Source organism: Saimiri boliviensis, chromosome 8, assembly GCF_048565385.1.
Source record: "Saimiri boliviensis isolate mSaiBol1 chromosome 8, mSaiBol1.pri, whole genome shotgun sequence".
Lineage (NCBI taxonomy): Eukaryota > Metazoa > Chordata > Mammalia > Primates > Cebidae > Saimiri > Saimiri boliviensis.
This window is the reverse complement of record NC_133456.1, coordinates 14029433-14054779: the sequence shown is the minus strand read 5'-3', so window position 1 is coordinate 14054779 and position 25347 is coordinate 14029433. Positions and strand designations below refer to the sequence as shown.

At 39.7% G+C, this 25347-nt stretch overlaps 1 protein-coding gene across 2 annotated transcripts in view; it reads right to left on the bottom strand.

Annotated features, from left to right (window-relative positions):
• SMARCC1 (SWI/SNF related BAF chromatin remodeling complex subunit C1) overlaps positions 1-25347 on the bottom strand; it is a 204525-nt gene that overhangs the window by 95278 nt on the left and 83900 nt on the right. For both annotated transcript variants that reach the window (XR_012518724.1, XM_074403944.1), the window contains exons 11-16: positions 24814-24938; positions 16473-16532; positions 12561-12598; positions 9174-9295; positions 3588-3659; positions 1062-1175 (exon numbers count right to left, since the gene is read on the bottom strand). Coding sequence is in view for 1 of the 2 variants with exons in the window: in XM_074403944.1 (XP_074260045.1) it covers positions 1062-1175; positions 3588-3659; positions 9174-9295; positions 12561-12598; positions 16473-16532; positions 24814-24938 (531 nt within the window). In the remaining variant the exon portion in view is untranslated. The remainder of the gene's footprint in view (positions 1-1061; positions 1176-3587; positions 3660-9173; positions 9296-12560; positions 12599-16472; positions 16533-24813; positions 24939-25347) is intronic.

Sequence of the window (25347 nt, the reverse complement as noted above, 5' to 3'; positions counted from 1 at the left end):
AAAGTTAAAATCTAGAGAATCAACTTCAGGTGCTTTATCATCATCATCATCTTTATTAAAAAACAGAAACAATAAAAGAAGTAAATATTCTCAGCAGGCTATGAAACACCACGAACAACCTGACAGATTTTGTTATATGAGGAACAATTTCTAAAATCACAAGTAATGTTAATAACACAGCACCCCCTAAACCTACTACAAAGTCTAATCATTTCAACCACACAAATGAGAGCACAAATAGACACTTAGGTCCATGTTAATGAAAGAAGTCGCACATAGACCAAATACACACACCAAAAAAAAATACACATTTTGTTTTTTTGTCTTTAGGCAGATCTAGTGCACAGAGCTTATCCACTCTCAACCTGAACCCACTCCATCCCTGGTTATTTTATGATTTGACTAAAAAATTAAAAATATGAACTGTAAAATCTAAAAAACTGAATTAAATATTTATTTCTTTTGAGAGCGTTTCGATCTGTCACCCAGGCTGGATGACACTGCAATCTCTGACTCCTGGGTTCTCCCACCTCGGCCTCTTGAGTAGCTGAGATATTGTCATGTGCCACCACACCCAGCTAATTTCTGTATTTTTAATAGAGACGGGATTTCACCATGTTGGCCAGGCTTAAACTCCTGACCTCAGGTGATCCACACACCTCAGGTTCTCAAAGTGCTGGGATTACAGGCATGAGCCACCATGCCCAGCCTAAATTAAATATTTAAAATAGTCAACTCCTAATCCTGAATACCGGGCCCACACCTGTAATCACAGTGCTTACTGAGGCCAAGGTGGGAGAATCGTTTGAAGCCAGGAGATTGAGAACAGCCTTGGCAACACTGTGAAACCCCATCATGATAACATTAAATTAAAATAATAAAATAATTAAATTGAATGAAATAAAAAGAAACAAAATATAATCAACCCCTAACTAAATGAGATAACTAAAATTAGGTGTTCTACCCAGTTGAAATATCCAGTTTAATCAAGCAAACATTAGACAGCAATGCATCAGTATATTCCTACAGTGAAATGTCTCAGAAAAAGTCAAACGTTTTACCTCATTACAGCACATACATCTCCAGTCAAGTTCCTCCGACAAGCAGTGCTGGTTAAGTACTCTTGGGGGTTTAGGCGATACGTGTCAATCATAAAATTTCGATATGCCAAGTATCTAAAAAGCAATGGCAAAATTCATAAGGTGGATATGTAACATTCTTTCAGAAACAATGTTACTCAGAAAGCCAAAAATCTTCAGATTTCATAAAAATAAATACAATAACATATTAAGACAAGAGCCCAAAAAACAGTGATATCATATTGCGTAAAGTTACAAGTGAATTTAGAACCAGGAATATGCAATACAACTGTTTACTAATATGTAATCTAATGACATTTATGTGAAGTAACATAAATTCAAACTTGGTCATGATGGTGGTTAACTGCAGAATTTGAAACTAACACATGGTTACATAGGCTATCTCCCTCACTACCACATATCTATACTTCACTGTGTGGAGGACACTGCTATAAGCAATGTATGTCTAACAACTCAATTCGTCCTCATAATCTCTCCATATTAAAAGGAAGGGTCTGCTATCATCCCATTTATGGATGAGGAAACAAACACTGAGTTGTTAGAGAATTTGTCCTAGACCACAGGATTGGTAACTGGTTGAGCCAAAATTCAACTCAGCCACTGTGGTGGTGCTTCAATCTATGCTCTAAATCTCTGCTGCCTATCAGTTCTATATTCCACACATGTCATATGAATTTGGCTCTGAAAACAGCTATATAACTTCTTGTGAAAGTTCTTTAAGGGAGATCACAGCTGGGCAGTAAGTAGAATCCATGAGACCAAATCCAGAAAAGAACATACAAAAATGGAGAGAGAAATTGAGATTCTGTTACAGCAGATTCCAAGGACTTCTGTCACAAAATATAGTACTTAAAAACAGAGTGTTAAGGACTTTGAGACCTAGCAACAGTTCTTGGCACATTAAGTAAAACAAAATACAGGCAGAAAAGATCACCCCACTGGATACCAGGCTGCATGGCAGAGTGACACTCTCTCTCAAAAAAAAAAGGGGGGTGGGGGTGGGGCAGGTGCAGTGGCTCATGCCTGTAATCCCAGCACTTTGGGAGGCCAAGGCGGGCTGACCACACTATCAGGAGATGAAGACCATCTTGACCAACACGGTAAAACCCCATCTGTACTAAAACATAAAAATTGAGCCAGGAGTGGTGGCGCGTGCCTGTAGTCCGAGCTACTTGAGAGGCTGAGGCAGGAGAATTGCTTGTACTGGGGAGGCAGAAGTTGCAGTGAGCCGAGATCACACAACTGCACTCCAGTCTGGTGAAAAAGCAAGACTCAGTGTCAAAAACAAGAAAAAAGAAACAGATCAATACAGTGAACACAGTACATGGGAGTGTATTTGCAGTATTGACAGATGTGCACTTACATATATGGACAAGGGTTCTAGAAGTGTATACAGATGAATCACCAGGGAAAGACAAAAAGTACTTCCTACCAAACATCTTCCTTCCAAAAAGAGTTTTCCTATATCCAATGCAAAAGCACAACGCTTTATGCAATTAAGCTCAATTCACATGCAGGTATATCATCATATCTGGCAATCTTTTAATTAGCAGTCGTTCCAACAGGAAGATAAGATAAAGATTCTATTTTTCTCCTGGATGAATAGAAAGAATCCATAGCATACATGCACACACAAGCTAAGAGGTGTTAGGACAGGCTGGGGATGACAGCTCATGCCTGTAATCCCAGCACTTAGAGAGGCCAAGCCAAATGGATCTCTTAAAGTCAGGAGTTCAAGACCAGCCTGGCAAACATGGTGAAACCCCATCTCTACTAAAAATAAAAATAAAAAAAATATGAGTGTGGTGGTGCATGCCTGTAGTCCCAGCTACTTGGGAGGCTGAGGCAGGAGAATAGTTTGAATCCTGAGAGGCAAAGGCTGCAGTGAGCTGAGATCACACCAATGCACTCCAGCCTAGGCAACAGAGCAAGACTCCATCTCAAATAATTTAAAAAAAAAAAAAAAAGAAAGAAAGAAAGAAAGTCTTAATTCATTATAGTAAAAACTGGTTTACTGAATTCAAACTTTAACTCCAAGAGTTGATGTGCATATAGTTCAAGATTTAGAAAGAACAGCCTAGGAAACATAAAGAAACCCTCATCTCCACGCACCCCCCCCCCCCCCAAAAAACAGCCAGGTGTGGTGACATATGTCTGTAGTCCCTGCTACTCAAGAGGCTGGGTGGTAGGATCGTTTAAGCCCAGGAGGCAGGCACTGCCATGAGCCGAGATCATGCCACTGCATACCAGCCTGGGCAACAGAGCAAGACCCTGTCTCAAAAAAAACACCAAAACCACCCAACAGAAACAAAACTAGATAAAATTTCCTTTGTACCATGGAATGCTATGCAAATGAGATATGAACACTGTTCTGAAAGAAGTATTTGCAAACTTGAAAGAATCAGCAATAAGAAACTCAGGTGCATGCTTCAAGAGCGCCTACCACACACAGGCAAATAAACAAGTTTTTTTAAACACTGGCCTCACATTTCTGGAGTCTTGGATTTGTTTTTTCCATTGAAGAACTCAGGAAGAGCACGCCGTTCAATCACATGAATACTGAAAAGAAGAAAAAAAAAGAGGTTTAGGAGTCTTCTTTTTAAAATAATAAAATCATAAAATTTTCTAAGTAAAAGTGATGAGGCCGGGCGTGGTGGCTCAAGCCTGTAATCCCAGCACTTTGGGAGGCCGAGGCGGGTGGATCACGAGGTCAAGAGATCGAGACCATCCTGGTCAACATGGTGAAACCCCGTCTCTACTAAAAAATACAAAAAATTAGCTGGGCATGGTGGCGTGTGCCTGTAATCCCAGCTACTCAGGAGGCTGAGGCAGGAGAATTGCCTGAACCCAGGAGGCGGAGGTTGCGGTGAGCCGAGATTGCGCCATTGCACTCCAGCCTGGGTAACAAGAGCGAAACTCCGTCTCAAAAAAAAAAAGTGATGAATCCAAAACTTGAATACTGCTTGCCAAAATTAATTGGCTTACACTAGTTTCTATGTATTAACAGCATATAAGAAAGTTTAAAGAAAGCTTTCTCTTTCTCACTCCCAATACTTTAGTTTTTCTATTTCCATAACCAAACTAGAAAACTGCTATCGACACACTGAAAACCATACATTTATTATTTTTTGGCATAATACACTGACTAGATATGAAGCCACAAGGTATAAAGACTTCTTTGAAAATTAGCGACCAAAAAAAAGTAGCTGGCATGGCATGACAACAAAACTGATGAAACAAATGACCAGCGTGTAGACAATGAATTGGCAAGTCTCAGCTTCTCAGGCTGTTAACATAAATGAGCCTTTGTCCAGCTCTCAGAAACACTGTGATAAATTATTTTTTTTAAATTTCAATTATTAATTGCTTTTAATATCACAGAATTTTGACAACATATAAAAACACTAATAAGCTTATGAAATGTTATAGGTTATAAGCAGAGTAGAGAGCAGGTAAAATGATCAGGCCTAACACAGTATACAAATGAACCAACTGTATATTTAGCACAAAGTTTCTCCTGCTAATACAAGTCTAGGTTTCTTCTTGATGACATTTTAGTTTCTCAGTGGCTTTTAAGAGATGTAACAGGTAAGTACCGGCTGCATGGCAAAGAGCAAATCAATGGTCTGGGAATATAATTCAAATTATTCACTCTTTTGAGTATTTGGTGATGTTTAAATTGAATTGGATCTGCAGGGTCAAATACCTTTATAAGTACAATGAATTACCTGAAAACTTATAGAAGGACAATTTCTAAGATGAATTAATGCTATATAAATATACATAATGACTTCTAAAATAATAATAAATGTAAAGAACTAATTACATAATTCTTATGCAACTCCCACTGATTTCATTGTTACAGGTTAGGAAGAGCCCACTTAAAAAAAAAAAACCTGTATTCATAACTAATATTTTCATTAGCTCTCTAACTGAATGTACTGTGACATGCAAAGATGATCAGGCAAATGAAAACGTTTCTGTAAATGATAATCTTATATAGTTGTTACTGTAATGACTTTTCTATTTTCTAATTTTATTTAACTTTTAATTTTTAAAAAAACTTTTTTTTTTTTTCCCCTGAGACAGAGTCTCGCTCTGAAGTGCAATGGTATGATCTCACCTCGCTGCCAACCTCTGCCCTCCCGGATTCAAGCAATTCTCCTGCCTCAGCCTCCCAAGTAGCTGGGACTTCAGGCACACACCACCAAGCCCGGCTAATTTTTGCATTTTTAGTAGAGATGAGGTTTCACCATGTTGGTCAGGCTGGTGTCAATCTCTTGATCTTGTGATCTGTCCCTCTAGGCCTCCCAAAGTGCTAGGATTACAGGCATTAGCCACTGCATCCAGTCCATTTTTTTCTTTTTTAAGAGACAGGGTCTCATTCCTGTCACCCAGACTGTAGTGCAGTGAAAAAATCATAGCTACTTTACTGTAACCTAGAACTCCTAAGCACAAGCAATCTTTCAGCCTCAGCCTCCAGGAAAGCTGGGACAGGCAGATGCCATCACACCTGGTTAATTAAAAAGTTTTTTTGTAGAGACAAGGTATAACTATGTTACTCAGGCTGGTTTTGTACTCCTGGGCTCAAGCAATCCACAAGCCTCAGCCTCTCAAAGTGCTGTGGTTACAGACCAGAGCCACAGCACCAGCCCCTTTCTGCTAATTTTAGAGAAAAAGAATGCTAGTTTCTCATGTGTGTCCTCTTAGGTCATTCTACTAATAAGTGTTAAAGTTTCTCAATTTTAACAGAACATCTATTTTGGAATAATTGAAAGTGCATAAAATAGCTAAAGATACGTTTTTTAAAAGTAATTTAGTCTTTACTATTTAGTATGTCATATATTGATAATTGTTTATGAAATGAAAATTGGTATCAGTTTACAAAAGGTTACATTACAAATTCATAAACAAGCCAGGGTTGATGGCTCATGCCTGTAATCCCGACACTTTGGGAGGCCAAGGCGGGCAGATCATTTGACATCAGGGATTTGAGACCAGTCTGGCCAATATGGTGAAACCTCATCTCTACTAAAAATACAAAAGTTGCTGGGCGTGGTGGCGGGCACCTGTAATCCCAGCTACTCGGGAGGAGGCAAAGAATTGCTGGAACTCGGGAGGTAGAGGTTGCAGTGAGCCAGTATCGTTCCACTGCACTCCAGCTAGGCGACAGAGTGAGACTCCATCTCAAATAAAATATAAAATAAAATAAACATCATTTTATTGTGAGGCAAAAGCAAAAATTTGAGTTTAAAAATTCTGAATGCAGCCGGGCGCGGTGGCTCAAGCCTGTAATCCCAGCACTTTGGGAGGCCGAGGCAGGTGGATCACGAGGTCGAGAGATCGAGACCATCCTGGTCAACATGGTGAAACCCCGTCTCTACTAAAAGTGCAAAAAATTAGCTGGGCATGGTGGCACATGCCTGTAATCCCAGCTACTCAGGAGGCTGAGGCAGGAGAATTGCCTGAGCCCAGGAGGTGGAGGTTGCGGTGAGCCGAGATCGCGCCATTGCACTCCAGCCTGGGTAACAAGGGCGAAACTCCGTCTCAGAAAAAAATAAAAATTAAAAAAAAATAAATAAATAAAAATTCTGAATGTTAAACACATAATTGCAAATGATTAGGACACAAAAAAATTCTTTAAATAATTAAAAATGTTTAAAAATAATTAAAGATAGTAACAAATGTAATGAAGACTGATGTTCAAAAAGATATATATTTATTCTGTTCCACATTATACTTACTAAAACATTTCGAAATAGCATTCAGTCGGTTTTAAAGGTACTCAGCAAAGTCTCAATATTTGAGTCATAGCATGATGTAAGACAAAAATAAGACATGTCAAATGCACTCCAGCCTGGGCAACAGAGTGAGACTCAGTCTCAAAAATAAAACCGACAAACAAACAAAAATCAGCCTAATATGAAACAGCCACACCCTCATATGTAATCAACAGAAAAGGCAGTCAGTACTCCTGTTACATATAACTATGCTCCAAGCATGCCACAGTGCTTCCTATTTAAAAAAAAAAAAAAAAAAAAAAATCACAGAGAGAGCTGGGCATGGTGGCTCACGCCTATAATCCTAGCACTTTGGGAGGTAGGCGGATCACCTGAGGTCAGGAATTTGAGACCAACCAGACCAACATAGTGAAACCCCTTCTCTACTAAAAATACAAAATTAATCAGGCATAGTGGTATACGCCTGCAATCCCAACTACTCGAGAGGCTGAGGAAGGAGAAACATTTAAACCGGGAGGCAGAGGTTGTGGTGAGCAGAGATCATACCATTATACTCTAGCCTGGGCAACAAGAGTGAAACTGTGTCTCCCAAAAAAAAAAAAAAAAAAAAAAAAAGAAAAAAGAAAGAGAGAATATGAATGCTAAGGAGGTCTGTTTATTTTTAAACTGTTTTACATGCCAGTATTTACATTTGAAAGCCTCCTAATGTTAAAATGTTTCCTATTAAAATAAAGCTAGGCCAGGTGTGGTAGCTCATGCTTGTAATCTTAGCACCCTGAGAGGCCGAGAAGGGTGGATCACAAGGCAAGAGACTGACAGCATTCTGGCCAACATGGTAAAACCCGGTCTCTACTAAAAATACAAAAAATAGGTGAGCATGGTGGCGCACTCCTATAGTCCCAGCTACTTAGTAGGCTGAGGCAGGAGAATCACGTAAACCCAGGAGGCAGTGGTTGCAGTGAGCCAAGATTTGTGCCACTGCACTCCAGCCTGGCACTCTGTCTCAAAAAAAATTAAAATTAAAAAAGCTATTATAGGGTAGTGAGAATTATTACTTTTTTTTTTTTTTTTTTGAGACAGATTCTTGCTCTTGTTGCCCAGGCTAGAGTACAAAGGCTAGATCTCGGCTCACTGCAATCTCCGTCTCTCGAGTTCAAGCCTCAGTCTCCCGAGTAGCTGGGATTATAGGTGCATGCCACCATGCACAGCTAATTTTTCTGTAATTTTAGTAAAGACAGGGTTTTGCCATTTTGGCCAGGCTACTCTCGAACTCCTGCCCTCAGGTGATCTGCCCACCTTGGCCTCCGAGGAGTGGGATTACGTGTGTTTGCCACCAAGCCAGGTGACTTTTTTCTTTATATACAGTAGTCCCCTCGTGTCTGTAGAGTTTATGTTCCAAGACTCCAAATGGATACCTGAAACTGTGGACAGTGCCTAACTCCATATACACGGAGGTTTTTTCCTACATAGACATATACATATACATACATACACACACACCCCTCTATGATAAAGTTTAATTTATAAATTAGGCACAGGAAGAAATTAACAAAAACTAATAATAAAAAAGAACAATTATAACAATTTATTATATACAAATTCATGAATAGATTTGTTCTTATCACAGATCTTAGCTCAGCACACAGTTTTTTTTAAGTCAGCAACAATCACCTTTTCACTTAAAGGAAGCACTTCACAGATTCACTTTAGCATATCTGAACTATCACCATCACTACCTTTTATGCATTGGGGCCATTAACTAAAATGGGGGTTCCTTAAACAGAAGCACTGCAATCCCTTGAGAATTGATCTAATAACTGATACGAATACTAAATGACTAACAGGTGGGTAGCATGAACAGTGTGTCCATGCTGAAAAAAACGGATGATTCATGTCCCTAGCAGGACAATGCATGATTTCATTCTACTACTCAGAACAGCACACAATTTAAAACTTACAAACTGTTTACTTCTGGAACTTTTCAGTTAATGTTTTTAAATTAGGCTTTAAAAACGTTTTATAATAACTTAAAACATTTTACAATAATATTCAAGTATTTGCCTGTCTGAATTATAGCAGATTCTAAACAAGTTAGGTTCAAGCTTACAAACCTAAATTTTACAAACCTAAATTACAACAAAATCTAGTTTCAATACCTAAATTGATTTCTTAAAAAAACACATTCCAAATATAAAAATCACTTTCCATCTCCCTTCATCCAAGGTGAGAGTAATTTCTGATGAGAAACATGGGCAGAGAGGCACAACCTGATTTCAAGGCAAGTTCTTGTACTGCTCAGTTCCATGCTCACAGATGGAAGTGGTCCACTCACCAGTTATAATCAAACCATGATGCATAACTAGGAATAATAATGTGATTGGTCTGCTCTGTCACATTATCTTCACCAGGGTCAACCAACCGACTCTGGTCACCTTTGGAAGGATCTTCATCTTCCTATAGAAAAGAAGACAAAGTTCAAAGAAAGAACTACAGAAATATATACATAACATCTCTCACACTTTAATTGTTAGGTTAAATAAAATGAAGCTAGCCAGGCGCAGTGGCTCACACTTGTAATCCCAGAACCTTGGGAGGCCAAGGCGGGTGGATCATGAAGTCAGGAGTTCAAGACCAGCCTTGGCCAAGATGTTGAAACCCCATCTCTACTAAAAATACAAAAATTAGCTGGGCATGGTGGCACGCACCTGTAATCCCAGCTACTCAGGAGGCTGTGGCAAGAGAATCACTTGAACCCGGGAGGCGGAGGTTACAGTGAGCTGAGATTGTGCCATTGCACTCCAGCCTGGGTGACAGAGTGAGTGAGTCTCTATCTCAAAAAAAAAAAAAAAAAAAAAAAGAAAGAAAGAAAAGAAAAAGAAATTCACCTAAAATGAATAAATAAAAGAAAACGAAGCTCCCTGATTAAATTTCAGATATCAGAAAAACAATTTTCAAGTAAAAACAACCTTTCACAGTATTTAAGGTACAAGACAGCCAGCTGAGAGAAGGTTTTGTTGCTCATTTACGACGATGAGGGAATCAATGCAGAGAAGGTAGATCTCTCATAACAAGATTAATTAGCAAGTTGATTAAGAAAGTCTGTTTCAACGCATAGGCCTTCAGATTAAATAAATAACTCATAACCTAAATCTCGTTCCATAATACCTTGATTGTTCCTTGTCCAGTTTTTCTTAATCTGAAGTAAATGTTTACTTGATATACATTTTTATCGTATACACTTAAATTTATTTTAAATACTTTTCTTGATAATGAAATGTTTTCCAATTTTCTCTCTGTGGTGATTTTATTATTTGTAACCTTATGAAATTCTTTTCTAGAAAGAAATCATATTATGGGCTGGGTAAGGTGTCTCACACCTGTAATCCCAGCACTTGGGAGGACAACGCAGGAGGATCACTTGAGACCAGAATATCAGGACCAGCCTGGGCAACATAGTGAGACTTCATCTCTACTAAAAATTTAGAAATTAGCTGGACGTAATGGTGCATGCCTGTAGTCCCAGCTACTTGAGAGGCTGAAGTCAGGAGGACTACTTGAGCCTGGGAGGTCAAGGCTGCACTGAGCAGGGTTTACACCACTATACTGCATTCCAGCCTAGGCAAGACCCTGACTCAAAAAAACAAAATAAGCAAAAACTCAAATTTCAAATCAGTTTTCTTTCACAATGGTTCCACAATAATTTCTACCTTTAACTTAATTCAAGCTGAATTTCCTGTGTTATGGTATTTGAAGTGACGCTCTAGTGTTACTACCTATAAACTCAATAGTTTCCATGAGGTTAGCAAAAAGGAAGAAATTTAAAGCATGAAAGCACCAAGGATTTTAGTTATTACTTAAATGATGTTGAATACATATGTGATAATAATGATGAAAAGGGTAACAAATTTTATTTCCCAAATCACAGAAGCTAGCCAAAAATATTCTCAATGTTAATCCGTTTTTATTTTGGCTTAATTTAGTTAATACATTTTTGTGGTATAGACTTCACAAATCAATTAGGACACAAAAACTTTCCCTTATTCATGAAAAACAGGAAGAGGCTGGCATTGCAATGAACAAAGGTGAACAGTTTAAGTTTTAATGACCTCAATCAGAAAACAAGGATGACATTGTGGGAGACTGCTTTAGAGACACTATCTGCAATCCTTTTAAGCTATACAAATGACTGGTATAAGACTGAATTCCTCTTATTCTTGGCATTAAAAAGAAAGAATTTGACTTTCCTTTTTAGCTGGGACCACAGGCAGGTGTCACCACACTGAGCTAATTTTTTAAGTTTTTGTAGCTGTAGGGTTTCCCTGTGTTGCGCAGGCTAGTTTTGAACTACCGGCTAAAAGTGATTCTCCACCATGGCCTCTCAAAGAACTAGAATTACAGGCATGATCCACAGCACTCAGCACTTTCTATTTAAAAAGACTAGAGCAATCCTCCCATCTCAGCTTTCCAAAATGCTGAGGTTATATGGGCCAGTATCTATTTACTCTAAATAATGACATCTTTTGGCACATGTTATGTTCATTAATAATGGCTCTTTGGCTAACTAACTTTGATTTTTTTTAAATCATAAAAACAATACAGGTGAAGAGTCATAAGAAAATAGTTTGTTTAAATACTTTTCTGGAAATCCTGTCATGCATAGTTCTTTCTTGAATGTACACAACAAGGATCATCTTAGGGAATTAATTTGCTTCAATGAAAAAAAATCTATATTCAGCAAATTAAGAAAATTATTTCATGATTAGGAGTTAATCACACAGTCAAACATGAAAGCTTGAGTAAAATTAGACACCATTTATTTTTAAAAGTTAAATCCTGCCTTAAATCTAATGTTCCAACAGCATAATGAGGTACCTCTGGCACAGGTACCTTTTTGACTGAGGTACCTCTATAGCAGAATTGATAAAGCAGGAAGTAGTTCTCAATAAGGCTTAAGAGAGGTCAAAGTATGATTCAAAATCTACACTGGCTGTTAAGTTAAGGCTGCACCAATAGAAATGGTAATAAAAAGAATCAAGACAACACATGGCCCCTGCTCATCTGCACTGTCAGATAACATCTGAAACACTGTGGTCAGCTCTGAACATTACCTTGCAACCAGGGGAGTATGAAACTAGTAATTATAGCACGTAAGGGACACTAGCAGGGAAGATGAAAATTCCCTCTAAGTAAAATCTTGGGGTCCAATAAAGGCAAGTATTTTGCCAAGTGCAGTGGTTGACACCTGTAATCCCATCACTTTGGGAGGCCGCGGCAGGCAGATCACTTGAGCCCAGAAGTTCACAACCAGCCTGGGCAACATGGAAAAACTCCATCTCTACAACTCCATCTCTACAAAAACTAAAAAAATTAGCTGTGTATAGTGGTGAACAAAAGTAGTCTCAGCTACTTGGGAGGTTGAACTGGGAGGATCACCTGAGCCCAGGAGGTCAAGGCTACAGTGAGCCATGATCAAGAGCCTGTCTCAAAACAAAAAAAACCAACAAAAGAAAAAAATCTTCCAGAAATGGTTCTTATGTTGTATTTGTTTTCCCTGAGGAAAAAACTAAAAAAAAAAAAAAAAAAAAAAAAAAAAAATCAAAAACCAGAAGGGCTTCAAAACAGAAAATTTCTGAAGCTATGCCCAATTCAGTGTTTCTACTGCTCAATACGCAGGACCCTTAGAAAAGCTCTCTCACACCAGACTTAACTGAATTGTTACCTTTCCTCCTGCTGTGACTGTTTCTTCCTCCTGCTCATCTGCAAAACCAAAACATACAATTTATTTTAAAAACAGGTAAATGCTCTTTGGGTTATTTGGAATTTATGGTTTAAGAACTGATACTGCACAGAGAAAAGGAATGCAATAAGAGCATTATTAAAGAAAAATCACTCTGAATAATTCAGCAAAATAGAATTTTACACAAAAGTACACAAGTGATTAGAAATTCAAAGCAAAGATCATTGAAAATTTCAAACAGTGGGGAATTTATAATTAATTACTACTTGAGCTAATATCATAGTCATGATCTTACTTAGTAACAAATATGGGACTTGATCATGATTCTTGTCTCCGGAGCTTTGCTAAAATAACAACATTTTGGGTTCCAGAAGAAGTGAATAAATGATGAGTAAAACAACAGGTGAGTAAAACAACAATCCCGCCGGGCGCGGTGGCTCAAGCCTGTAATCCCAGCACTTTGGGAGGCCGAGGCAGGTGGATCATGAGGTCGAGAGATCGAGACCATTGTGGTCAATGTGGTGAAACCCCGTCTCTACTAAAAATACAAAAAATTAGCTGGGCATGGTGGCGCGTGCCTGTAGTCCCAGCTACTCAGGAGGCTGAGGCAGGAGAATTGCTTGAACCCAGGAGGCGGAGGTTGCGGTGAGCCCAGATCGCGCCATTGCACTCCAGCCTGGGTCACAAGAGCGACACTCTGTCTCAAAAAAAAAAAAACAAACAACAATCCCTTACTAATCTTAGACTATTAATGTCTTCTGAGGATAGAGGGCTCAACATGAGAGAAAGCCCAGGTAAAATTTATAAACTAGACAGTTGATTTCCACAGTGAAAAGTAAAACTGCCAGGATAGAATACGTAAGAGGTAAAGAACAAGAAATTACATTATCATATGCCTGTAACATTTAAGCTTTTTATCATTACTGTGACTGTTGGCACTAGGTAAGACACGATGAAGATAGAAAGAACATGGAATGCTGGGTTCAGCAGTGCACACCTACAGTCCCAGACACTCCGGAGGCTGAAGTGGAAGAATCACTGAAGGCCAGAAGTCCAAGTCCAGCCTGGGCAACACAGCAAGATGTTGTCTCTTATTTAAAACAAAAGGGGGAGGGGGTCAGGTGTGGTCACTCACACCTGTAATAACAACACTTTCAGTGGCTGGTAAGGGATATAGCCAAAATAAACAAAAATTTATCCGATTTTGAAAAATGCTATACAAAGGATAAACATAAATATGTTAGAGAGGAATTGGGTAGGTGGACACTTCAGAGCAAGTAAAGAAGTGTCTCTGAAAAGGTGGCCTTTTAGCTGAAACATAGGAGATGAGAAAGAAAAGGTAAATATTCCATAAAGAGGAAGAAACCAAATCAAAGGACCTCCAGCTGGATTGGCTTGGTGACTTCACAAAACAGAAAGCCACTGGGAACATGAATAAAGGCTGAGTACAACAGGCAAACCACAACAGCAAGTGCAGTGATACAAGGCATTGGCAGGTAAGTTAAGACAGATCAGGACCCAAATCATGGTTTTGCCAGTTACCTCTTTAAACCTCTATTTCCTCATCAATAAAACGAAACTAACAGTTTAACAGTGAAGTGCAAACACATGTAGAATAAGACCTGGCAAGTACTCATGCCACCCAGAGATGGACACTGTTGCTTAACATGTGAGTTAGTTACAAATACTTGCTAACAAGGAATAGGGGATTCTGGATGTAAAAAAAAAAATATGGTACTTATTACCAGTGGGAGTTTTGCAGCTCTGCATAGTGACTATATTTATCTAGGAAGTAACTAACAGAAAGAAATGTAGGTAAGGCTGCCAAAAACAAACACTTTGGCCATTGGACAATGGTAAACCACAGGATAAACACACTCTTACTTGAAAGTGTTAGTTTGACTTAACATCTCTCCCTTTACTCAAACTATGTATTTTTCATCTGACAAATTTCATTCCCCAAGGTAGTCTTGGTACTCAATGGAAAGATACCTTTGATAATACTAAAGTAGCTGATCCCTAAATGGTAATATTCAATACATGTTCTCTTCCTCCTTTCAGATGTGAGAAAATATGCTCCACAACAAGCACCTGAATCCTTCAGAGACCTGAAGAATGAAAGAATGGGCTGTATTTGATGAGGTGGCATATAAGGCAGAATATACAGCATTAGTTAAAACAACAGCTCTGGCCAGGCACAGTGGCTAACGTCTGTAATCCCAGCACTTAGGAAGGCCAAGGTGGGCAGATCAAGGTCAGGAGTTTGAGACTAGCGTGGCCAACATGGTGAAAGCCCGTCTCTACTAAAAATACAAAAATTAGCTGGGTGTGGTGGCAGGTGCCTGTAATCCCAGCTACTTGGGAGGCTGATGCAGGAGAATCGCTTGAACCCAGGAGGTGGAAGTTGCAGTGAGTTGAGATTGTGCCATTGCACTCCAACCTGGGTGACAAGAGTAAAACCTCATCTCAAAAAACTCTGAAAACAAAAATTTATAGTTGATGGATCACTGTCCAGTACACTCAACTCATATCTGCCATCAATAGTAACTACAATTGCCAGGCACAGTAGCTCACGCCTGTCATCTCAGCACTGGGAGGCTGAGGCAGGTCAGAACACCTCAGTCAGGAGTTTGAGACCAGTCTGGCCAACATGGTGAAACCCCGTCTCTACTAATAATACAAAACTTAGCTGGGCATAGTGGTATGTGCCTGTAGTCCCAGCTACTCAGGAGGCTGAGACAGAAGAATTGCTTGAACCTGGGAGGCGGAGGTTGCAGTGAACGGAGATCGTGTCACTGCACTCCAACCTGGGTAACAGACTGAGACTGTCTCAAAAATAATAATAATAATAACGACTGCAATTTATTGAAATACAGAATTCTCTTAATTAGAAGACAGAACTGAGGTCTCATTTTCTACAACAGGAGATCTTGAAAATCCCTTCGGGTTTAAAATTCTGTAAACTCAAAAAGCCAGTATATACTGAAAACATTAAGTTCTCCTTTACAAGTAAATAAAAGAAATAAAGACTGTTGTCTCATCTACAACTCTCCAAAACAAACATGTTTAAAACTACCCTTATTTTTTTTTTAAAGAAGAACAAGTGATTATACTCTTTTCTACTCTCCTACAAAAATACTCAAGAATTCTACCTTACTTGCAAAAATGTAAGACCTGGAAACACTATGAAAGAATGATGTGATTCTCATTTTACACTGCCTAGAAACTTTAATTTGGCTTACAAGGTATTAACACTCCACAAATTTTTGTACTAACGATACAATATGAATTTGCATATGCTACAAAAACAATTATTTCAGCGACATTGAAAGAAGTACTTTGATTAGAATTATTTTGCTAAAACTCTTATTCTTATTCAAGTATACTATTACCACCTTTGTTAGGTTGTAGAAAAATACTATGCTTCAAGAGGGGGCGATCACTAAGAATGGCAACAATGGATCACAGGAAATTAACTTTCCTGTCACAGTAGCAAACCAAGTCATAATAGTACTAAAAGTAACAAAAAAATATATAAATTAAAAAAACAAAAAACAATAGTACTGAAAGTAAGCCACAGTTAATATCCTGTAGTGGTTAAGCACAACAAGTCTCACTAAAGAAAGAAGTATCAAGCTGGGCATGGTTGGATGCACCTATAGTCCCAACTACTTGAAAAACTAACGTGGGAAAATCGCTTGAGTCTAGAAGTTGGACGCTGCAATGAGCTATGATTACACCACTGCACTCCAGCCTGACTAATAGAACAAGACCTTGTCTTTGAAAAAAAAGATAAAAGGAAGGAAATAATAGAATACCAAAGGAGACGACATATTCAAGAGACAAAGCACAGCCCTGTGCATAGATTTTTTTTTTTGAGGAGGGGGTGCTTACCTAGATCTGCTACAGTTCCTCCTTTAACAGGTGTATTTTCACTATCTTTCTTTAGGTTCACTAGGAAAAGGAAAAAAAGAGGAATTATATGAGAAAGTTCTCCTTTTCAGAAAGGAGACTGAATAGGACATGATTATATGACATGCATTTCACTACAATTGCAACAACATTCAATACACACTTTCAGGTAAAAATCACAAGCCCAGCTATGAAGTATTTAACAGACTATATTCTATAATTACTGACCCAAGCACCATGTATTTTCATAAAAGTAAACAATAAAAAAAACTCAACAAAACATGAAAATAATTTTTCAATGCCTTCCACAAAAGTTTATTGAAGTTTATGAAGCATTTCTTTTGATTTACACTTCTATTCTATACATTAATTTTAAAACCTAAGGAAGAACTGATACTTTTTTAGTTTGAGGGAGGGACTCACTCTGTCGCCCGGGCTTGAGTACAGCAGTATGATCACAGCTCACTGCAGCCTTGACCTCCCAGGCTCAAGCAATCCTTTGACCTCAGGGTCCCAAGTAGCTGGGACTACGGACGAATGCCACCATATCTGGCTAATTTTTATATTTTTTGTAGGAACATGGTTTCGCCATGTCGCCCAGGCTGGTCTTGAACTCCTGAGCTCATGCAATCCACTGGACTCAGCCTCCCAAAATGCCAGCATCACAGACATGAGCCACCAGGTCAAGCCAAGTAGATACCTTTTATATATCCACAGGGATGTCAAAATATATCCTGATGGTTTTTTTTTTTAACTCTATGTAAATGTTATCAATACTGTGCTTAGTTCTTAGCACTGACCTTTCCACATAAGAACTTTGAATTGTATTACATTTCTTTCATTTTTACAAGTTCACTGTGGATTTTAAGTTAACTAGCCCTACAGTGATAGAAAACATGTTTATTTTAAATATTTCACTGTTCAAAAACTAACATTCTTTTATAATTATCTTTGGGGGTGCATGTGATTATTTAAGATAAATTCTTAAAATAAAACAATGCAATTAAATGTACACATTTAAAAATTTTAAAAACACAGCCAAGGACAGGGGAGGTGGCTCATGCCTGTAATCCCAGTACTTCGGTGGGCTGAGGCAAGTGAATCTCTTGGGGTCAGGAATTCGAATGCAGCCTGGCCAACATGGTGAAACCCCGTTTCTACTAAATATACAACAAAAAATTAGCGGGGCATGTGGTGGCACCTGTAATCCCAGCTACTAGGGAGGCTGAGAGAGGTGAACTGCTTGAGCCAGGGAGGTGGAGGTTGCAGTGAGCCAAAACTGTGCCACTGCACTCCAGCCTGAGCGACAGAGACTCCATCTCAAAAAAAAAAAAAAAAGAAAAACCAAAAAACTAAAAATAAAAAACCATGCAGCCAAATTGTGTTAAGCGTCTTCATTAATTTATGCTTCTATCAACAGCACTGGATAGAACTCGTTCCTCAAAACTTTCACACTTTTTCACCTACCTTTTAGGTTTCGGAAAACTTATAGACGAAAATAGTGATTTGAAGAACTTACATATCTTAGCTTAAGTGAGGTTGGCCATCTTTTCACACATTACTGGCCATGTATTTCTAACAAATTACCAATCTGACATAATCAACAGTAAATACTTTCTAATTTAGTCTAAAGGATTCAGACTCGTTATGCATTTTGTTTGCTAAATGGACAAATACATATTTTCTCCAAAAAAAAAAAAAAAAAAGTTTAAAGTGCTAAATATCTTACGTTTTGACTTCAATTAGGTAACAGTGATTCTAAACTTATCTGATGAGCTAAACACAGTAACAGAAAAAAATGTGTCCCCACAAAATTCATCTATCAAAACCCAACCGTAGTGTCCTGGTATTTAGAAGTGAGGCCTGTGGAAGATAACTAAGTCAGGAGAATAGGCCCCTCAAGAATGGGATTAATACCCTTTTAACAGGGTATGGTGGCTCACACCTGTAAGTCCTAGCTACTAGGGACGCTAAGGCAGAAAGAACACTGGAGTCTAAGAGGTTAAGGCTGCATTGAGCTATGATCCCATTGTTGTAGTCCAGCATGAGTGTAAAATAATTAATTTTATGTTATGTGATGTAAATCTTAATTATAACAATGCTATATTACCAAAAAATAAATACAATTTATTTTTGAGGCCGGGCGCGGTGGCTCAAGCCTGTAATCCCAGCACTTTGGGAAGCTGAGGCGGGTGGATCACGAGGTCAAGAGATCGAGACCATCCTGGTCAACATGGTGAAACCCCGTCTCTACTAAAAATACTAAAAATTAGTTGGGCATGGTGGCGTGTGCCTGTAATCCCAGCTACTTAGGAGGCTGAGGCAGGAGAATTGCCTGAACCCAGGAGGCGGAGGTTGCAGTGAGCCGAGATCGCGCCATTGCACTCCAGACTGGGCAACAAGAGCAAAACTCTGTCTCAAAAAAAAAAAAAAATTGATTTTTGAAAAAATAGGAAAAAAATAGACAAGCTAGAACACAGTATTAAAAGTAGTTTTAAAAGGCTGGGAATGGCCAGGCATAGTAGCTCATGCCTGTAATCCTAGCCCATTGGGAGGCTAAGATGGGTGGATCATCTGAGGTCAGAAGTTCAAGACCAGCCTGGCCAGCATGGTGAGACCTCATCTCTAATGAAAATACAAAAATTAGCCAGGCATGGTAGCATGTGCCTGTAGTCCCAGCTACACAGAAGGCTGAGGCAGGAGAATCACCTGAACCCAGAGGTCAGAGGTTGCAGTGAGTCACACCACTGCACACCAGCCTAGGTAACAGAGTAAGACTCTGTCTCTAAAAAAATAAAATAAAAAATTTAAAAAGCATTGGGCGGCCAGGCGCGGTGGCTCACGCCTGTAATCCCAGCACTTTGATAGGCAGAGGCAGGCGGATCACTAGGTCAACAGATCAAGACCATCCTGGTCAACATGGTGAAACCCCGTCTCTACTACAAATACAAAAAAATTGGCTGGGCATGGGTGGCGTGCGCCTGTAGTCCCGGCTACTCAGGAGGCTGAGGCAGAAGAATTGCTTGAACCCAGGAGGCGGAGGTTGCAGTCAGCCTAGGTCCTGCCATTGCACTCCTGCCTGGCGCCTGGTGATGGAGTGAGACTCTGTCTCCAAAAAAAAAAAAAGCATTGCACACAGTGGCTCACGCCTGTAATCCCAACACTTTGGGAGGCCAAGGTGGGCAGATCACTTGAAGTAAGGAGTTCAAGACCAGCCTGGGCAACACAGTGAAACCCCGTCTCTAATACAAAAATTAGTCAGACATAGTGGTGCACATCTGCAATCCCAGCTACTTGGGAGGCTGAGGCATGAGAAATCACTTGAACTCAAGAGGCAGAGGTTGTAGTGAGTCAAGATCATGCCACTGCACTCAAGCCTGGGTGACAGAGCAAGACTCCTTCTCAAAAAAACAGTAGTAAGAAAAGAAAAGAAAAAAAAAAGTGGGGGGAGGGGAAGCGGGGGTGAGGGAAGAAAGGGGGAAGGCAGGCGCAGTGGTTCATGCCTGTAATCCTAGCACTTTGGAAGGCCAAGGCGGCTGGATCACCTGAGGTCAGAAGTTGCAGACCAGCCTGGCCAATATGGTAAAACCCTGTCTGTACTAAAAATTTAAAAGAAAATTAGCTGGGCGTGGTGGTGGGCACCTGTAATCCCAGCTACTTCGGAGGCTGGGGCAGGAGAGTAAACACTGAGGGTGGAGGTTGCAATGAGCCAAGATTGCACCACTGCACTCCAGTCTGGGCAAGACAGCGAGATTCTGTCTCAGAAACAAACAAACAAAACAAAACAACAACAAAAAACATTTATAGAACACTAGACTCAAAAACTGCACAAAACATGTCCTTTTCAACTAGTACAAGTAAAGGTTCACCAAAATAGACTATGTGTTGGGCAATAAAACAAGTGTGAATTAATTTCAAAATACTGAAATTACAATGAATGTTTGTGAGTCAGGGTCTCACTCCTTAGACCAGGCTGCATGCAGTACAGTGATGCGATCATTGCCCACTGAAGCAAGCCTCAACGTCCTTGGTTTCAGCAATCATCCCACCCAATATCTAAGACTACAGGGAAACACCACCATGCCCAGCTCTGCCACAGATTTTAATTAGAAATTAACTATAAAATAAGCTAGGAATGGTGGTTTGCACTTTGGGAGGCTGAGACGTGCAGATTGCTTGAGCTCAGGAGTTTGACACCAGCTTGAGCAATATGGCAAGACCGTCTCTCTACAATGAATAAAAATCAGGCAAATGTGGTGGTAGGCACCTGTATCACAGCTACACAATTGTCAGAGGTAGGAGAATCACTTGAGTGAGCAGTTAGCCGTGACTGTGCCAATGCACTCCAGCCTGGGCGACACAGCGAGAGACCATTACTTTTTTTTTTAAGACAATGTCTGGCTCTGTCACCAAAGTGCTAGGATTACAGGCATGAGACTGGAATGCAGTGTCTGATCTCAGTTCATGGCAACCTCTGCCCCCCGGGTTCAAGCAATTCTCCTGCCTCAGTCTCTTGAGTAGCTGAGATTACAGGCACATGCCACCACGCCTGGTTAATATTTGTATTTTTAGTAGAGAAGGGTTTTCAGCATGTTAGCCAGGCTGGTCTTGAACTCCTAACCTCAAGTGATCCTCCCACCTTAGCCTCTGAAAATGCTGGGATTACAGGCATGAGCTACTGAATCTGGCTGAAACCCAAAATTTTTTCTTAAAAAAAAAAAAATTCCAAACATTTTTTATGAGGCCAGCAGAGCAAAACCTAACGAGGAAATGCTAAGAACAGAAAGTTAAAGATAAATATCCTCCACAAATACAGACTAAAATAATCCTTTAAAAGTGTATTAAACAATTAGGACTGGCATGGTGACTCATGCCTGTAATCCCAGCACTTTGGGAAGCCAAAGCAGACAGATCACAAGGTTGGGAGATTAAGACCATCCTGGCTAACATGGTGAAACCCTGTCTCTACTAAAAGGACAAAAAAATTAGCTGGGCATGGTGGCACGCACCTGTAATCCCAGCTATTCAGGAGGCTGAGACAGAAGGATAGCTTGAACCCAGGAGGTGGAGGTTGCAGAGAGCAGAGATCCTGCCACTGCACTACAGCCTGGGAGAAGGAGGAGGAGAGAAGGAGGGGGGAGGGAGAGGAGGCGAGAGAGTGAGAGGGAGAGGCAGAAAAAAGAAAAAAGAAAAGAAAAGGGAAGAAGGAAGGAAGGAAGGAAGAAAGGAGGGAGGGAGGGAGGGAAAAAAGAAAAAGAGAAAAAAAAAAGAAAAAAGAGAAAGAAAAAAAAGAAAGAGAAAGAAAAAACATATTTGCAACACTAATGCAGGCAAAAAATTTCCTAGGACACAAGAAAAGTTAACAGCACCTGCCCTCCAAAAAAAGCATTAAGAAAATGAAAATCCGGCCGGGCGCGGTGGCTCAAGCTTGTAATCCCAGCACTTTGGGAGGCCGAGGCGGGTGGATCACGAGGTCGAGAGATCGAGACCATCCTGGTCAACATGGTGAAACCCCGTCTCTACTAAAAATACAAAACATTAGCTGGGCATGGTGGCACGTGCCTGTAATCCCAGCTACTCAGGAGGCTGAGGCAGGAGAATTGCCTGAACCCAGGAGGCGGAGGTTGCGGTGAGCCGAGATCGCGCCATTGCACTCCAGCCTGGGTAACAAGAGCGAAACTCCGTCTCAAAAAAAAAAACAAAAAAAAAAAAAAAAAAGAAAAAGAAAATGAAAATCCAAGCAACTGTGAATAGGAGCTTGAATTGCTTATACTTAAATTTAGAAAAATCAAATGCTTGAATCAAATAAATTCACTAAAAAACAGAAAACCAATAAAAAGGACAAGTACTAATTCTCCTGCTTATTATTTTTTTATCCTTTAATCCCTCCCTCCATCTGGAGGTCAAGAACTGCTTGGGATTCTTTCCTTGCATCGTTTTCACCTTTAGCCTTAGTGCTTTAGTCTACGACCAGACAACACACCATCAGCTCAGTGCAAAATACAGACAGATCAATGCTGATGAGCCTAGCTCCTCCTGGTATTAATCGCACTAATATATGTATGTATATATACACAGACCCACCCAGTGCCCATCTGAATCACTTTATCAGTTGCTCTGTGTTTAGTGCCATATAAACCATATAGTCTTTTCCTATTTTTAACTATGCTTCCTGAGTTTTCGTAACTCATCTTAGTTTTATATAAAACATCCAGATAAGCTTCCTATATTTTAGAAATGTCTCAATAATGGCAAATAATGTTCTGGTTTTCCTCGGCTCTTTTTTAATAGTCTTTTCTGCCCATGCACAAGTTTAGCACAGGAGAGACAGTTATATGTTTGGTATACATCTTAATCTAAATCTAAATCTAAATTTTTCTACTTTTCATTATTTTTAATGTTCCCAGAATAGTAAAATACAAAAAAGACACCTTCTAATTTACTACAATCCTCCACCTTAGACTGTTTTGACAAAACTGTAATTAAGCTTCTAATATAATATTAGATTCTATTATAACCAGAAAAGGTTCTAATTTCTCCTGTAATTTCATTTCAGTATTTAAAAAAAAAACAAAACCCAAAAACCTACTAACAACTTTAATGACTTAGTTTCTAGTCCCCAAATTTTAAATCTCCACTTTCTAGACCCCAGTACACTTTGTAAACTCAGATGATTGATATGAGAGCTATAACGCACCAACTGATACGTTTAGTCTCTTATTACAAGATGCTCCCATAAAGATGGGTGGAAAGGACTAATAAATAAATAAAATGCCTATTACAGGTCTTTAGTTTTTAAAGTATGCTGGAGTTTATTTTTTGAAAATCTAATTACTGGCTCAATGAGGACACAAATATTGAATGGTCAAAAAAAAAATTACCTTATCAATATTTTAAAAACATTTTGAGGCCAGGTGCGGTAGCTCAAGCCTGTAATCCCAGCACTTCGGGAGGCCGAGGTGGGTGGATCACGAGGTCAAGAGATAGAGACCATCATGGTCAACATGGTGAAACCCCGTCTCTACTACAAATACAAAAAAATTAGCTGGGCATGGTGGCACGTGCCTGTAATCCCAGCTACTCAGGAGGCTGAGGCAGGAGAATTGCCTGAACCCAGGAGGCGGAGGTTGCGGTGAGCCAAGATGGCGCCATTGCACTCCAGCCTGGGTAACAAGAGTGAAACTCCGTCTCAAAAAAAAAATAAAAAATAAAAAATAAAATAAAATAAAAACATTTTGGATTTCTTTTTTTTGAGATGGAGTCTCACTCTGTTGCCCGGGCTGGAGTGCAGTGGCCCAATCTCAGCTCACTGCAACCTCCACCCTCCTGGGTTCCAGCAATTCTCCTACCTCAGCTGCCTGAGTTGCTGGGATTACAGGTGTGCATGACCATGCCCAGTTAATTTCTGTATTTTTAGTAGGGATGGGATTTCACTATGTTGGCCAGGCTGATCTTGAACTCCTGACCTCAACTGATCCGCCTGCCTCAGCCTCCCATAGTGCTAGAGTTATAGGCATAAGCCACCATGCCCAGTCCACTTTGAATTTAATTACATTAAATAGAAGTTAGGCCAGAATTTACATGACTGGTAACTAAGGTTCATCACACTTAGACAAAATTCATTACTGGGTATCTTCAAATGCATTCACATAAAGCAATTCCTAGAGATTTCAATAGGTTAAATTGTATACAGGTATGTACACCACTTTTTCATAAGAATATGATTCTGTTGCAATTTAAAAACCATTAATTTTTAAATGGTTTAAAAACCATTAAAAATAGCTGGCTCACCACGCTGTAATTACACTCCTGTAATCCCAGCACTATGGAAGCTGAGGTGGGCAGATCATGAGGTCAGGAGATCAAGACCAACATGACTAGCACAATGAAACACTGTCTCTACTAAAACTATAAAAACTAGTCGTGCATGGTGGCACATGCCTGTAGTCCCAGCTACTTTGGAGGCTGAGGCAGGAGAATCGTTTCAACCCGGGAGGTGGAGGCTGCAGTGAGCCGAGATCATGTCACTGCACTCCAGCCTGAGTGACAGAGCAAGACTCTGTTTCCAAAAAAAAAAAAACCCAACACAAAACCATTAATTTTAAAATATTACTAAATTTAGAGAAGTTTTTGGTTGCTGTATGTTTTCTCAATAAATATTCAAATGATTAAAGAAAGTTCAAAAAAGACATCCTTAAGAAGGACAATCTATTCATATTTGAAAGTCAAGAACTGTGGACCCACAGCAAGCAATGAATCATCCCATGGCGTTGCTGAGAATTGCTAAATTAAATCTAACATTCTGATGCAGAAGAATACAAACCATTTTTGGGGAGTACTACTTCTTCTATATTGGGTACAGGTGTTGGGTCTTCCATATCCTTGGTTAGATCTTCTTGTTCATCTTCCTCTTTCTGACTTCTACGCTTCCCATAAAGGCTAGCTTGACTAAAACATACAAGATATATGAAATATAAACAAGACTGATTATGGCTACTTACAGTAAATAGTTTCTGAGGCGTCTACACCAGGCGTCCCCAAACTTTTTACACAAGGGGCCAGTTCACTGTCCCTCAGACCGTTGGAGGGCCGCCACATACTGTGCTCCTCTCACTGACCACCAATGAAAAAGGTGCCCCTTCCTGAAGTGCGGCGGGGGGCCGGATAAATGGCCTCAGGGGGCCGCATGGGCCCACGGGCCGTAGTTTGGGGATGCCTGCTCTACACCTTCATTATTTGTAAACTATATGCTCAAAATCACTTTAAAAGACAAACAGTATGCCAGTCACGAAGGTTCATGTCTGTAATCCCAGCACTTTGAGAGGCCAAGGTGGGTGGATCACCTGAGATCAGGAGT